General features: G+C 36.5%; 1 protein-coding gene across 1 annotated transcript in view; it reads right to left on the reverse strand.

The window, feature by feature from the left end:
* The window catches only part of SLC38A11 (solute carrier family 38 member 11), a 51,859-nt gene that overhangs the window by 666 nt on the left and 37,144 nt on the right, over positions 1–14,049 (reverse strand). The window contains exons 10-11 of the mRNA XM_007183201.2: positions 11,886–11,998; positions 8,744–8,875 (exon numbers count right to left, since the gene is read on the reverse strand). Of these exons, the coding sequence (XP_007183263.1) occupies positions 8,744–8,875; positions 11,886–11,998 (245 nt within the window). The remainder of the gene's footprint in view (positions 1–8,743; positions 8,876–11,885; positions 11,999–14,049) is intronic.

Genomic DNA, 14,049 nt, shown 5'->3' on the forward strand with positions numbered 1-14,049 from the left:
TTATGCCATTCAAAGCTGAGAGGTCCGTTTGTCAGCTGTGTACAAAAGGGGACTATTGAGAGGTGTATATAGGGCGTAACGTCTTATCTCTCCTCTTTCCTTGACTTTGTATGAAAGTAGGTGCCTGTCTGTATGAGAAAGGAAAACTGTACCCCTAAGGGTACTTAGCATGAAGTAGCATTTCTAAATCCTCTTTCAAGTAAAACTAAACACATTAATTACCCTAGAAAATTGACAGCAGAACTAAATAACTATGACTCATTCACCCTTCCCCCACATTGGCTTATGGATAAGTCCAACCTGAGGAGGAATGTTAGATTGAAAATTATGGGAAGTGGTGTTGTCTATTATAAAAAGACCAAGAGTTACTGACTTCAAAGGAAAGAGACTTTCCCCTTGAAGAGGCCAAATCTGCACTAGTAGCTCTGCGAATGAAGTAATGTTAAAATTTAATGCATTTTAGGTAATATTTTTTCTAATTATGTTAAAAATTAATTATATATTAAACAAAACATAGCACATATTATTAACAAAATATATTTATATGATGTGACAAATGACATATGACAAATGATATTTTCTTAAACCATAAAACAGAAAATTTTTAAAACATACAATAACAAATATGATACAGTTTAGAATACAAAAGAAGCTTTCCATAAAAAATATATTTTCGGGCTTCCCTGGTGGCGCAGTGGTTGAGAATCTGCCTGCCAATGCAGGGGACATGGGTTTGAGCCCTGGTCTGGGAAGATCCCACATGCCGCGGAGCAACTGGGCCCGTGAGCCACAACTACTGAGCCTGCGCGTCTGGAGCCTGTGCTCCGCAACAAGAGAGGCCGCGATAGTGAGAGGCCCACGCACCGCAGTGAAGAGTGGCCCCCGCTCACCGCAACTAGAGAAAGCCCTCGCACAGAAACGAAGACCCAACACAGCTAAAAATAAATTAAAAAATATATATATATTTTCCATACCTGAAAAAGTTATTATGGAAAATTGTAAATATACAGAAAAGTAGAAAGGATAGTATAATGAAACCCTATATGCCTATCACTATGGTTTGAAAGCTTCTGACACATTATTTTGGTAGATTGTCCCTAGGGAAAAATCATAGAAAACTGATTTTGAAATTGGATTATGTAAAAGAACAGATTAGACCTTAAAAATAGTTTTAAAAGAAAGATTTTTCTCAGTATCACCATTTACTAAGTTTACTGTATTTTACACTAATTACTACTCTCATACAAGAAATATACAACTATGATTTCAAAAATGTAACTTTTTTAGTTTTTACAAAAACAGCAAAAGTCTGGAGAAATATCAATTGAGGGGGACACATTATGAAGTCAGACTAGCCAGGCAGCATCTAAAAATCTGGGGAAGAATAGAAGGGACCACACTTCATGGAAAATATTTCTACAAAGATATAAGAATGAGAAAATTCTAAGAGGTACCATATTCTAATTTAAAATATATGGACAATATAATTTTGCTATTTATAGCACATGAATACAAATGAATACCTACAATGGTACACAGCATATAAAGGATTAGTTTTCATATGGCCAGAGTTAAATGAATTATGGATTCCTTAGGCTCCATCATGTCACTTGAAACTGAAAATGTTTTTCAAGTTATAAAAAATACTGTAGAACTCAATCTGTGCTCATAATAATAATCCTTTGATTTCTATGAAATAATTTTTGAAAACAATTATATGTGTGTGTGTGTGTGTGTGTGTGTGGAGAGAAAGAGAGAGAGTCTCTTCTCTTCATAGGAACAAACATGTGAAGCTACTTCATCTGGAACTGTGGAGTGTGAAAGTGCTATCAGGATGAAAACTGCCACCAGCTGCTGCTAAGAAGCTGTCATCAGTCAGCATTTTGGGACTCTTCCAAACCTAACTTGCTGGGCAGTGCAAAGTAATGGGTGTTCTGTTTATGCCATAATTTTTAAGGGTTGAGAAAGTAGCAATTAGTGGGAAAACTGTATAGCTGATGTCTGTACTGGAAGAAGTCCAGTTGAGTATCTTGTCTTGATAGCAGTTACTTTCCTAATATTTGAGAGCTCCGTCTTGCTAGAGATTGTTGTTAGGACCTCAGATCATCAGTAAAATGATAGGACAGTTCCATCTGCTCTATTCCCTATAAATGAGTCCAGCTAATTTGATCTATCTAATACAGCCTTGCCTGAGGTTACACCACTGGCTTCAGGATAATTTTTGAAATTTCTTGACAGGACATAAATACCATAACAGTTTATCAAAGAGACAAGAAAATATAGCCTTAATTATAAAGTGGGGGAGAAAGCACTATCCTTTGATAATAACACCACAGATGCCAGCACATTTTGCAGTTTGCAAGAGGGAAATAACAGAAAGTGCTGAAGATTTTTACTGGCAATACAGATTGGAAAAGTATCTGAATTCTCCTACCTGAATAGAAACCTCTCATTTGATGCAAGGAAGCTGAAAACTAAATAAAAGAATGCTGGGGCTTCCCTGGTGGCTCAGTGGTTGAGAATCTGCCTGCCAATGCAGGGGACACGGGTTCGAGCCCTGGTCTGGGAGGATCCCACATGCCGCGGGGCGACTAGGCCCGTGAGCCACAGCTACTGAGCCTGCGCGTCTGGAGCTTGTGCTCCGCAACAAGAGAGGCCACGACAGTGAGAGGCCCGCGCACCGTGATGAAGAGTGGCCCCCACTCGCCGCAACTAAAGAAAGCCCTCGCACAGAAGACCCAACATAGCCAAAAATAAATAAATAAATATTTTTAAAAAAAAGAATGCTTATACATATTTAAGATTTCTACTTTGTAATCAATTTGAACTCGTGAAATGTGTTCCTATACCTTAAAAAGAAACTCTAGGGGCTTCCCTGGTGGCGCAGTGGCTAAGAATCTGCTTGCCAGTGCAGGGGGTACAGGTTCGAGTCCTGGTCTGGGAAGATCCCACATGTCGTGGAGCAACTAAGCCCGTGAGCCACAACTACTGAGCCTGCGCTCTAGAGCCCGCGAGCTACAACTACTGAGCCCGTGTGCCACAGCTACTGAAGCCCACGCGCCTAGAGCCTGTGCTCCACAACAAGGGAAGCCACCTCAGTGAGAAGCCCGCGCACCACAACAAAGAGTATCGCCCGCTCGCAGCAGCTAGAGAAAAGCCCAAGCGCAGCAACAAAGACCCAACACAGCCAAAAAGAAAATAAATAAAATAAAATAAATTTAAAAAAAAAACAAAAAAAACCCTCTACCTCAGAGGTCTTTGGCAGCTTGGACTACGGCTCCCTCACCCTGTATGTGGGCTCTTGCTGGGTAACTGGTTTGCTGTCCTCCTCCCACTGTAAGCTGCACAAAGTGCTTGTTGGGCTGGTTACTCCGACCACAAGCACCAGCTGCTTCGTCTCTTCTCTTTGCTCTGCTGCACGTAGAAACCCATAGGACCCAATTACTGCAGATGCCTCTTCTCTCTAAGAGCACCATCAGTGCCAAGATGCTGGATTCTTATTACCAAGGATGGAACCTACATTTATTTTATTTGTTTCTAAAATGAATCCTTTAAAATTGAGGGTGCATTTGCCTTGGAAAATATGTCGTTGTCTGCTGCCATGAAAACAATAAAATAAAAGGGAAGCTAAGTTCTAAATGGGGTTTTGCTTTTTATTAAATAACTAATATAACCCTGAATAATTTATTCTGTATTATTTTAGTTATACTAAGTAACAGCATTCCCTTAACTTTGCAAATTGAAGGTCTGATTCTATTACACATCTCATTTGTAAAGGTCCATATTCTACTTATTCTTTTTTTTTTATAAATTTATTTATTTGTTTTTATTTTTGGCTGTATTAGGTCTTTGTTGCTGTGAGCAGGCTTTCTCTAGTTGTGGCGAGTGGGGGCTACTCTTTGTTGTGGTGCGTGGGCTTCTCATTGTGGCTTCTGTTGTTGCAGAACACGGGCTCTAGGCCCGTGGGCTTCAGTAGTTCTGGCACATAGGCTCAGTAGTTGTGGCACATGGGCTCAGGAGTTGCGGCTCGCGGGCTCTAGAGCACAGGCTCAGTAGTTGTGGCACACGGGCTTAGTTGCTCTGCAGCATGTGGGATCTTCCCGGGCCAGGGATCGAACCCATGTCTCCTGCATTGGCAGGTGGATTCTTAACCACTGCACCACCAGGGAAGCCCTCTACTTATTCTTGATTCTACCACTTAAAACTAGTGTGACCTATTTAAGTGTTCATTAACAGATGAATGGATAAAGAAGGTGTGGTATCCATACACATACACACACACACAGAGAAATATTACTCAGCCATAAAAAAGAATGAAATTCTGCCATTTGCAATAACATGGATGGACCTAGAGAGTATTATGCTTAGTGAAATAAATCAGAGAAAGACAAATACCGTATATTGTCACTTATATGTGGAATGTAAAAAATAAAACAAAGTAGTGACTATTACAAAAAAGAAACAGACTCACAGATATAGAGAACAAACTAGTGGTTACCAGTGGGGAGGAGTGAAGGTGGGAAGGGCAGGATAGGGGAAGGGGATGAAGAGATATAAACTATTATGTATAAGATAGATAAGCTACAAGGATATATTGTACAGCATAGGAAAATATAGCCATTATTCTATATTAACTTTAAATGGAGTATAATCTATAAAAATATTGAATCACTATGTTGTACACCTGAAAGTAATCTATTATAAATCAACTATACTTTAATTAAGAAAAAAAAAACTAGTGTGACCTATTTAATCACTCCGATCACTCTGTGCCTCAGTTTCTTTATCTATACAATTAATACAGATTAAGAGGATAATGCATGCAAAACACTTGGCACAGAGTAAATACTCCCTACATGTTAGCTCACACTGTTGTTCAGAAGGGGAGCACCACATGCTTTAGTTACTTCTAAAGTGTTGCGTGACCTGGCTTGTATTACTGACAGAAATGATGCTTGATCTGGCTTTATGAAACATGACAAATGCCCACACAAAATGGAGTTGAACAAAGACCTGACTATGATATTGTGCTAACCAAAAGACTTTTGTTGACTGGAAAAATATGCACTCAAGTGGTTTGGAAGAGAATGGAAATCTTAGATTTTATGAATTCCTACAAAGTGCTTTAAAACTAGTGTAACTGAGTTATTAGATCATGACACTTTAACACTCTGTTTTTTATGAATGTTTATATAACCAGGTTTTTAAAAAATCTAAGGATCTAGAATCATGTTTTAAATTTTTAAAAACAGTCCTCCAAGCCAGCTCAGATCTTGACTTTATAACAGATATTCACCAAATATTATTCTTTGACTATAACACCAGAATTCTGTCTTAACCACAAAAAATTTCAACATAAGCATAACAGGGAATATTTAATGTGATTATGTGCTTATAATTTTATTGTGTGAGTGTGAGGGAGATTCACAGTTAACAAAAAGTAATGGTCAAATTTACAAAAATATATCATTCCTGAAAAATAAGCAATATGTGTATGCTTGCTTAACTTAAAGGGAACAAAACATTCTTAGGCTATCAAAATAGTGAGTGGCAAGGCACCTGATAAAGACATTTTCTCTCATATGACAATCCTACAATGTTCTAACAAACAAACAAACATGCAAACTCAAATGAGACATTTCACAAAATAAGAAATAACAGAGCTGGGAGTCATGCCGATCATGTCCTCAGCATAATTAGAGGGTTACCATTACTGTCAACCCCAACAATTTTCTGTAACACTTAATTTCGTGGTGCTACACTAAGAATGTCTCTTATGTCCAGGGGCATTTGTAGAAATAGTTCCTCAACTGTGCTCCCAAGGGCAATCGCCCATGCAGTAACTGGAGTACTGTGTTCTTAGCACTGTGCTATATACTGTGGAAGATGGAGAAGGCAGCTAAGTACCATTCTTGTCTCCAAAGAACTTGCACTTAGGTAGGCAAGGCAAGCTTATGGACAGTCCAAACAACACATGATACAAGATAATACATAAATCAAGTTAGCACATTTAGGTAGCAGTCATCCCTTCACGTAGACCAAGGTTGGAACATGAAATGATTTTGAGTGAACCTACCAGCCTTTGGCCTGTGCAAAATTAGGACGTAGGTAAAATGTACCTTTGATAATGGTCCATCTCTCCTATGAGCCTTCTTTCCATTGCTAGTGGAATAGATGTTTCCCTAGTCCCGTGTGGTTTTGGGGGAGCTGCCTACTCCCTTCTTGCCACATACTCTGATGCAGGAAAATTCCCAATAGTGTGTTCCTGACTGAATCTTCCACCACCTTTGCCTGGACCTTCAAATCCAAATGGCACCTGGAGGGAATAGTGTCTTGGGCACTGACAATAATACACCTTCACCTTCCCCTTAACTCTCAGTGGAGTGAGTAAATGATGACTTGGGATTCCATCTGTAAAAGCTTGTCCTCCCTGTGGGGGCATGATTGATAAATGCTAAGTGGTGTGATTTGAGTAGAAATTTCATTAGAACTGTAGAAGGGGAAGATGAAAGACTCTAAAGTGGTAGATTCACTTCTATTCATGTTTTGCCAAATGCCATCATTATCCTACTTCCACAAAGTAGAACCAAGGAGTCATTCTTTTTTTTTTTGGTCACTTTTAAAAACTGACATATAGTTGACATACAATATTATGTTAGTTTTAGGTCTACTACATAGTGATTTGACATTTACATACATTATAAAATGATCACCACAATGAGTCTAGTAAATCATCTGTCCCCATACAAAGTTATTACAGTACTATAGACGATATTCCTTATGCTGTATATTACATACACATGGCTTATTTATTCTATAACTGGAAGTTTGTATCTCTTAATCTCCTTGACCTATTTCACCCCCCTCCCCCCTCCCCTCTGGCAACCACTCATTTGTTCTCCGTATCTATGAGCCTGTTTTTGTTTTGTTTTTTTTTTAATCTTTCTTAGATTCCACATATAAGTTAAGATAATACAGTATTTGTCTTTTTCTGTGTGACTTATTTCACTTAGCATAATACACTCTGGATCCAACTATGATTTCATTTTGTTTTGCCCAAGTAGTATTCCATTGTATGTATATACCACATCTTCTTTATTCATTCATCTATTGATGGACACTTAGGTTGTTTCCATATCTTGGCTACTGTAAATAATGCTGCCATGTACTTCAGTGTGCATAAATATTTTCAAATTAGTGTTTTTCTTTGGATAAATACCCAGAAGAGGAATTGCTGGATCCCAAGAAGTCATTCTTGATGTGTCCCTCTATCCCCCTGTCCTCCCAGTTGAATTGGTTACCAAATTCTGTCAATCTTTTCTCAAAAATGTCTTTTAGGAGTCCACTTATACCTCTTTCTTTTCTTCTTTGCCTGTATAGCAGCTGAACTTTTATTTGTGAGACTGTAAGCTCCATGATAGCATGGATCCTTTCTGATTTCCTCCCATCCTTGTATCTCTGTTGTGTGGAATACAGTATACTTGACCCCTGAATAATGTAAGGGTTAGGGGGTTTCTGAGCAGTTGAAAATCCGTGTATAACTTATAGTCAGCCCTCCACATACTTGGTTCCTCCATATCTGCAGATTCAACCAACTGAGGTTCATGTAGTACATATTTATTGAAAAAAAATCTGTACACAAGTGGACCTGTGCAGTTCAAACCCATGTTGTTCAGGGTCAACTGTAATTATTCAATATATATCTGATCAACAAATAAGCAAGTTAGAAGCTGCACTAAATTTTAAATCTTTGTAATATTTGCACAGAAAGGAAAGGAAAATAATAATTACAGGAAAGAATAAACATAAGCCAAAGGATAAAAGAAAGAATTAATATGGCTTACTCATAGGTCAAAAATAAGATCGACTAGAGCTGAGGGCAGATTCTGGGAAGTTAATGGTAAATAACTTTCCATAGAAGGTTTGGGGTCAGATCATAAAGGCAACAGATTTTATGCTTGTTGGTAGGAAAGTGGAGATTTTTAAGCAGGATGGTGATAAATTGGAAGCAGAGCTTAAATATATGCTAGTTGAAGCAAAACGCCAGTACTAATTCAGATGTGATATGATGAGGACCTAGATTTGGGAAGCAGCAGTAGAGATTACAAAGGAAAGCCTAGAGGGAGAAAAAAATACTTCAAAGAAAAAAAGAAGAACTTGCGCCAGGGTAAGTGAATGTGGGGTGTGGATATAAGTCTCTTCATTACATATTTTAATTAGTCTCTCTAGACCTATCTTCACTCTGCATAGGACTTTCCAGATCCATTTAATTTATTGTTATTTTCAGTAACATGTATGTTGTACAGAAAATAGAATACGAAAAAAGTCCTTTAAACCAATATCTTAATTTCAGCACGACTGACATTTTGGATTGGATAATTCTTTGTAGTAGGGGTTACCCTGCACATTGTGGGATGTTTAGCCACATTCCTGTCCTCTACCCACTAGATACCACTAGCACCAGCTTATCCAGTTGTGGCAACTAAAAATGTCTCTAGACATTTCTAAATGTCCCCTGCAGATGGAGAGGGAAGGGCAATATTTCCCCCATTGGAGAACCACTGCTCTAAAAATATAGTCCTATAAAGTACACAATATCATCTTTATAAATATTTACTATAATATAACAAACACATTTTCATTCCACTTTAGAAAGTGACACCTTTGTTAAGGGAAAATACATCTCATGTTAAATGTAAACATTATTTTAAAAGGGATTCTTAGAATCTTTAAATGTACTTACATTGAGCTCTAAAACTATTCCAAGGCAATCAATCAGCAATGACACAAGTGTGGCCACAGTAATGATAACCACTGTTATGATAATGTGGAAAACTGACGAAAGAGTCCCACCAAAAAACACATTGGCAATTACCTGTCAAATATAAACAGATTATTTAGAGAGGGAGTCTCAGAGTTGTGCAGGACTTATTAAGAGAGTATTTTATATTATAGTAGTTAGGACTGTATAAAATACTACCAATTAGGCAATCAATCAAATCTTAAGCCAAAGCCATATGAATGAATGTTCTATCGTTTCCAAAGTATTTACACATAGACACACACACATATCAATAACAAGTATTCTTTGTTGAACTATTAGACAGGCAGTGGATTACATTCCAGACACAGAACATGGCATACTAATGTGTGAATAAATATATTTCTCAAGTGTAAGAGAGACCTTGGGAAGTTACCTTATCCTTCCTCCTTGAGTCCAACAAGGTTACCACTTACACAAACTACAGATGCTATTTAGATTATTTGAATGACCTCTAAGGAAGGGGTTAGCACAATATCCTTTAATAATAATGGGTGTGTAATATCCTTTACTAACAGGAAATTAATTTCATATAATCTAAATCCTATTTGATACAAGCCAAGTCTATTTTATCTCACCTTTCCTCAACAAAAATGGAGAAGAGTTGATTACCATTTTCCATTGATACTCAGATCAGGAAATCGATCAACAGTTACTTATTTACTGTGTCCCACAGTTTGTTATGACTTGCTAAGAGAAAATGTCTAGGAGATGATTCCTATTCTCAGAAATTAACATCCTAATTGGAGAGATCCAACCAATCTAATGAAACAAATAGTGATCAATTTTTGACAGATTAAAAAGATCAAATACAATTCAGAACTAGACAGTGCTTTAGTTATCTAGATCTGTCTCCCTGAGAGTAATCAGCTTTACAGTATTCCTGAAATGTGCTTGTCCTACCTTGGCTTGAGGCAGGACTTGAAACATGGATGGGATTTAGAACAGAATTAGAGACCAAGGCAACAGTGTGAAAAAGAGCAAAGAGGTAAGAACAGTAAAGATACGTATGGGGGACAAGGAGGAGACAGCCTGAATAGGGTGGTAGCTCTATGCAAAAGAACCACGAGACAAGTATTGGAAATGGTGGGAGAGGGTCATATGCTGGGAGACCTTAATGACTGTGATAAGTAGCATTCCTAGTTGAGTAACAGTCCCCCATTGACTGGATACTGCCATAACTCTGTTAATAATTAAATGGGGATACTAATCACTCTTACTCATTTATGGTTTTACAATTGGTAATGTCCTTCCAAATATTATCTAATTTGAAGTTCATTCTTATAGATGAAGATCACTGAGTGGGGCAGGCTAGTGAGAGTATTTATTAGGCACAGACTGGCTTTGTGGCACCCTTGTACTTGGCTGGCTACTTTACCTGTGAATAGAAACAGCTTTGATTATATTTAGGCCAACTGTATATTTGTGTGTGTGTGTGTGTGTGTGTGTGTGTGTGTGTGTGCAGAAAGGAGAAAAAGAAAAAGGAAGTGAATGGGTGAGGTATATACAAAGTTCCTCTGCCTAGTATTTGCTACCATGGCAGAGATCTTGGTTCAGTTCTGTCTTCCTGTCATGGCAGCTAGAAAGGAAACACAAGTTCGAAGTACTGAAGACATAAGCTATACAGGTGGAGTGACTCTGACAGACCACGAGCAGTTCACCAGAAACCACATGAGAATGCACCATTTATTATTGCTGATCTAGAGATCAGATTTGAACCTAAAGTACTGGGCAGAAACTAAAATAAAACCATTTCCGGCATCCAACAATAGTTGGTAAAAATTTTAAAGGCTCTTCAATTTAAAAAATATTCATCAAGTTCAGTCTACTGCTCCCTATATTTGAGGAGAGCTGGCCTATGAGTTATACATTTGTAAGTGAGGACAAGTGATAATTGCAAAGGATATACATAGCACTGAACATTTCCTCATTCCTTTTCCTTGTGCAGTGCCCTATCTGCAGAATTGGCATAAGGTAAGCACTGGTGTGCCTCTAGAAGCCTGCCCATTAGTTAGTGTATTTGAAGCTCTGTAGGTATTTCGCTTCACACATTAGACCCATTGACATGGTGCACTGTGTACACAGCCTCTAGGAACAGATCCTAAGACTAAGCCTTAAAAAAAAAAAAAAAAAAAAAAAAAAGACTAAGCCTTTTCAGTGTGATTCCTGAAAGAACCACTATGAAGCAGGATCATGTTTTTCTGCTAAATGGTACAGCCGATTTTTAGCTTACTGTATAAGGGATTCCTGACAAGCCACATTATCCAATTTTACACAAAAAGAATTAGTTCTCTTTTACCTAATCTTCCTCTACAAATTCAGGTGGGCTATATAACATAACTTGGAGTAGACTTTATAAGTGAAATATATCAATATACAGATATAAGTAAATAATATACTCTATTATTTTATATGATATATAAGTATAAATAGATAAATATATTTATCATAATAAACATATTTACAAATTTATGAATGAATAAAGAAATGTTTATTTTATATTTACATAAATATAAACATTTATAAATTTATAAATATATAAATAAAATATATCTGTAAAACTAATGGTTTAAATTGAATTTTGGGTTTTCATGAAAAATAAAATATTTTAGTTTTTTAAAACTAATAAAACTCATCAAATCTGTCCTGTGGTGCCTTTAATAGATGTTGACTTATAAAACATTTTAGCCAAAAAACAATTTTGTAAAACATGTTTTAAACCTTAGTACTTAATTTCTTTGTAAGAATGAGTAAAATAAAATCTTGGTTTGACTCTATTATAAAGGCTGGCATTCACTTTGGAATGCAGTTGTATTAATATTTATACTTACGTTAATATAAACTAAACTACCAAATATGATTTTCAAATCCAACTTTTGAAAAAATATCTTGTAAACATCTGAATATAAATTTATCTTTAAACTGGTTAAAAGAGAAAATTTTATACATTATATTACTTGTCATGCACTTGGGAATTTGCAAAATCAAATGATTTATAAATCGCCCCAAATTAATGCAGTAGAGAAATGACCTAGGTAAAGTGGTGGAAAGAAGTCATGCTTACCTCTCTGGTCACAAAGCATTCAATCGGGTACGTCAAAATGACAGTGACTCCATAACAAAACCTTCCAAATGTTACCAAGTCATCATTTCTGCAATAATTTTCAAATAAGTCTCCTAGAGAATAATATAAAATAGATTTATTTAATAGATACTGGGTATTTGAGATAAATATCTAATAAATGAGATATTGGATATTTATTATATAAGTGAAGCTACATAAACGTCATTTAATTTAATAGAACAGACTGCCAAATCTAAACATAAATTTTGCATTCAAAAACTGTATAATTACTGATGGGTATTAAAAGTAGCACATGTTCCACTTGAAAGCAAATTCATCACTAATAGTTTTTTTCTTACTCTCAGTGTTTGTTTTTAGAAGATTAGCCTTAAATTTGTACCAAGTTCTGAAAAATACTTTTATCCATTGTCTTCTTACACCAGAATCAACTCCCTAAATTCTTGTGCACTGGTTTTATAAACTTGCTTCTGGTCTTTGTTTCTGGTAAGTAAGTGACTTCATTATTAAAAAAAAAAAAAAAAAAAAAAAAAGTCTGTTAAAATAAACAAATTTCCTTTTGAAATGTTATTCTTAGATCAAGGACAATCCTGAAAGGAACAGTAGACTAGTACATGTAGGGAGCTGAATTTCCTGTATATCACGCTATAGAGTTTAATCACAAACTCAGGGCCACAGCAAGGAATTCCAAACATACATTATCTTCCACGGTATCTGATGAGCCCAAGGTAAATGCACTGATTCAAAACTGTGAAAATATGGTTATTTCCCAGGCAGAGTATTATATTTAATTAGTTCCAAACTAAACGATGGACCATATATACATTGAACCAATTCTTATTTAGAGACTGTATTTTCTTAGACACCTGTGAGGAAATGCAGGGATCTAATGAGGGCACAGATAATGTCAGCAAAAAGTTTCCCAATATAGAAACAAAGAATATTTGAGACTGTTTATTTCCTAAATATAACATGCTTACATTTTAAAATGTTGGTCACATTTTTCAATTAGACTGAATAGAAAATTAGATAAAAGTCACACACTACCACACTGTTTACAAAGAAAACTAAATAATAATACTTCTGTACTTTTTTTTTCATTAAAAGACTAAATGACCTGCCTCTTCCCAAGACTTACTTTAAGTGACTCTTTTCCCCTCCCCCTGTTAATTGGAGTAAATGTACATTACTTTTTAGTGTTCCTTTTGGGCAGAAGGAGATTAAATCACAAAGCAGTAGTGGCAGAGGTTCATCCAAGGTTGATTGAAAGGGTTCCAACACTCTGAGAAAAAAGGACCAAAGCTCCCTGTTCACTAACCTCCACTAAAAAACAGGCCCTGCACCTTTTCAAAAGTCACTGGGAAATTCAAGAACAATGTAGAGTTCTCACTGCCTCACAAGCTGGAGTTTATGTAATGAAAGGGAAAAGAAGCATGCAGTGTGCACAAACAAGACTAGATTTGCCTAAGGCAAAATGGCCTGAAGAAACAACGTCAGCTTATTCTAGCTTGAGTCTAAGTGTATTTTAGGGAATTATAGCTAGAAAAGAAAGAAAAAAACAAAAGACAACCAAAACCAAAACCAACCTGTCAGCTTTGTTATATAAAGACTTAATTATATCTGAACAATTACTAACGATAAAAACACCGGGAAGGTGTGACTAAGAAAAAGGGTTTATGTCTTACAGAAAAGGCATTTAAAACCAAGGTCCTGTGCAGACTGGAGCCTACAGGCTATTTGTCTTTGCAAACTATGTAGCAATAGTGATACATGGCAATGTTTTGAAACAATTTTTATCAAGATTTTCAAGGTCACTTCATTACTGCACTCCAATGGCACACACAGGTATTATATTTTTGAAGGCACTGGGATTATGTTATTAATCACTCTTTTATGAAGCCATCTTCTTTATTTCTTGAGAAATCTCTCCCTTTAATCATAGTCACCTGTAACCTGCATTTGGAACAATGTACCACCCACCCAAGAGTACTTCAGTGTCATCCGAAAAGTAAGCTAAGCAGAACTAGAGGCTAAGAGACAGTTTTTAATGGGCCAGATGTAACCAAAATGGGGTAGACGACAAGATGGAATGGAAAGAAAATGGGACTGAAAGTTAGGAGATGTGTTTTCTACTTTGTCAGCAGCC

Source organism: Balaenoptera acutorostrata, chromosome 8 (genome assembly GCF_949987535.1).
Source record: "Balaenoptera acutorostrata chromosome 8, mBalAcu1.1, whole genome shotgun sequence".
NCBI lineage: Eukaryota > Metazoa > Chordata > Mammalia > Artiodactyla > Balaenopteridae > Balaenoptera > Balaenoptera acutorostrata.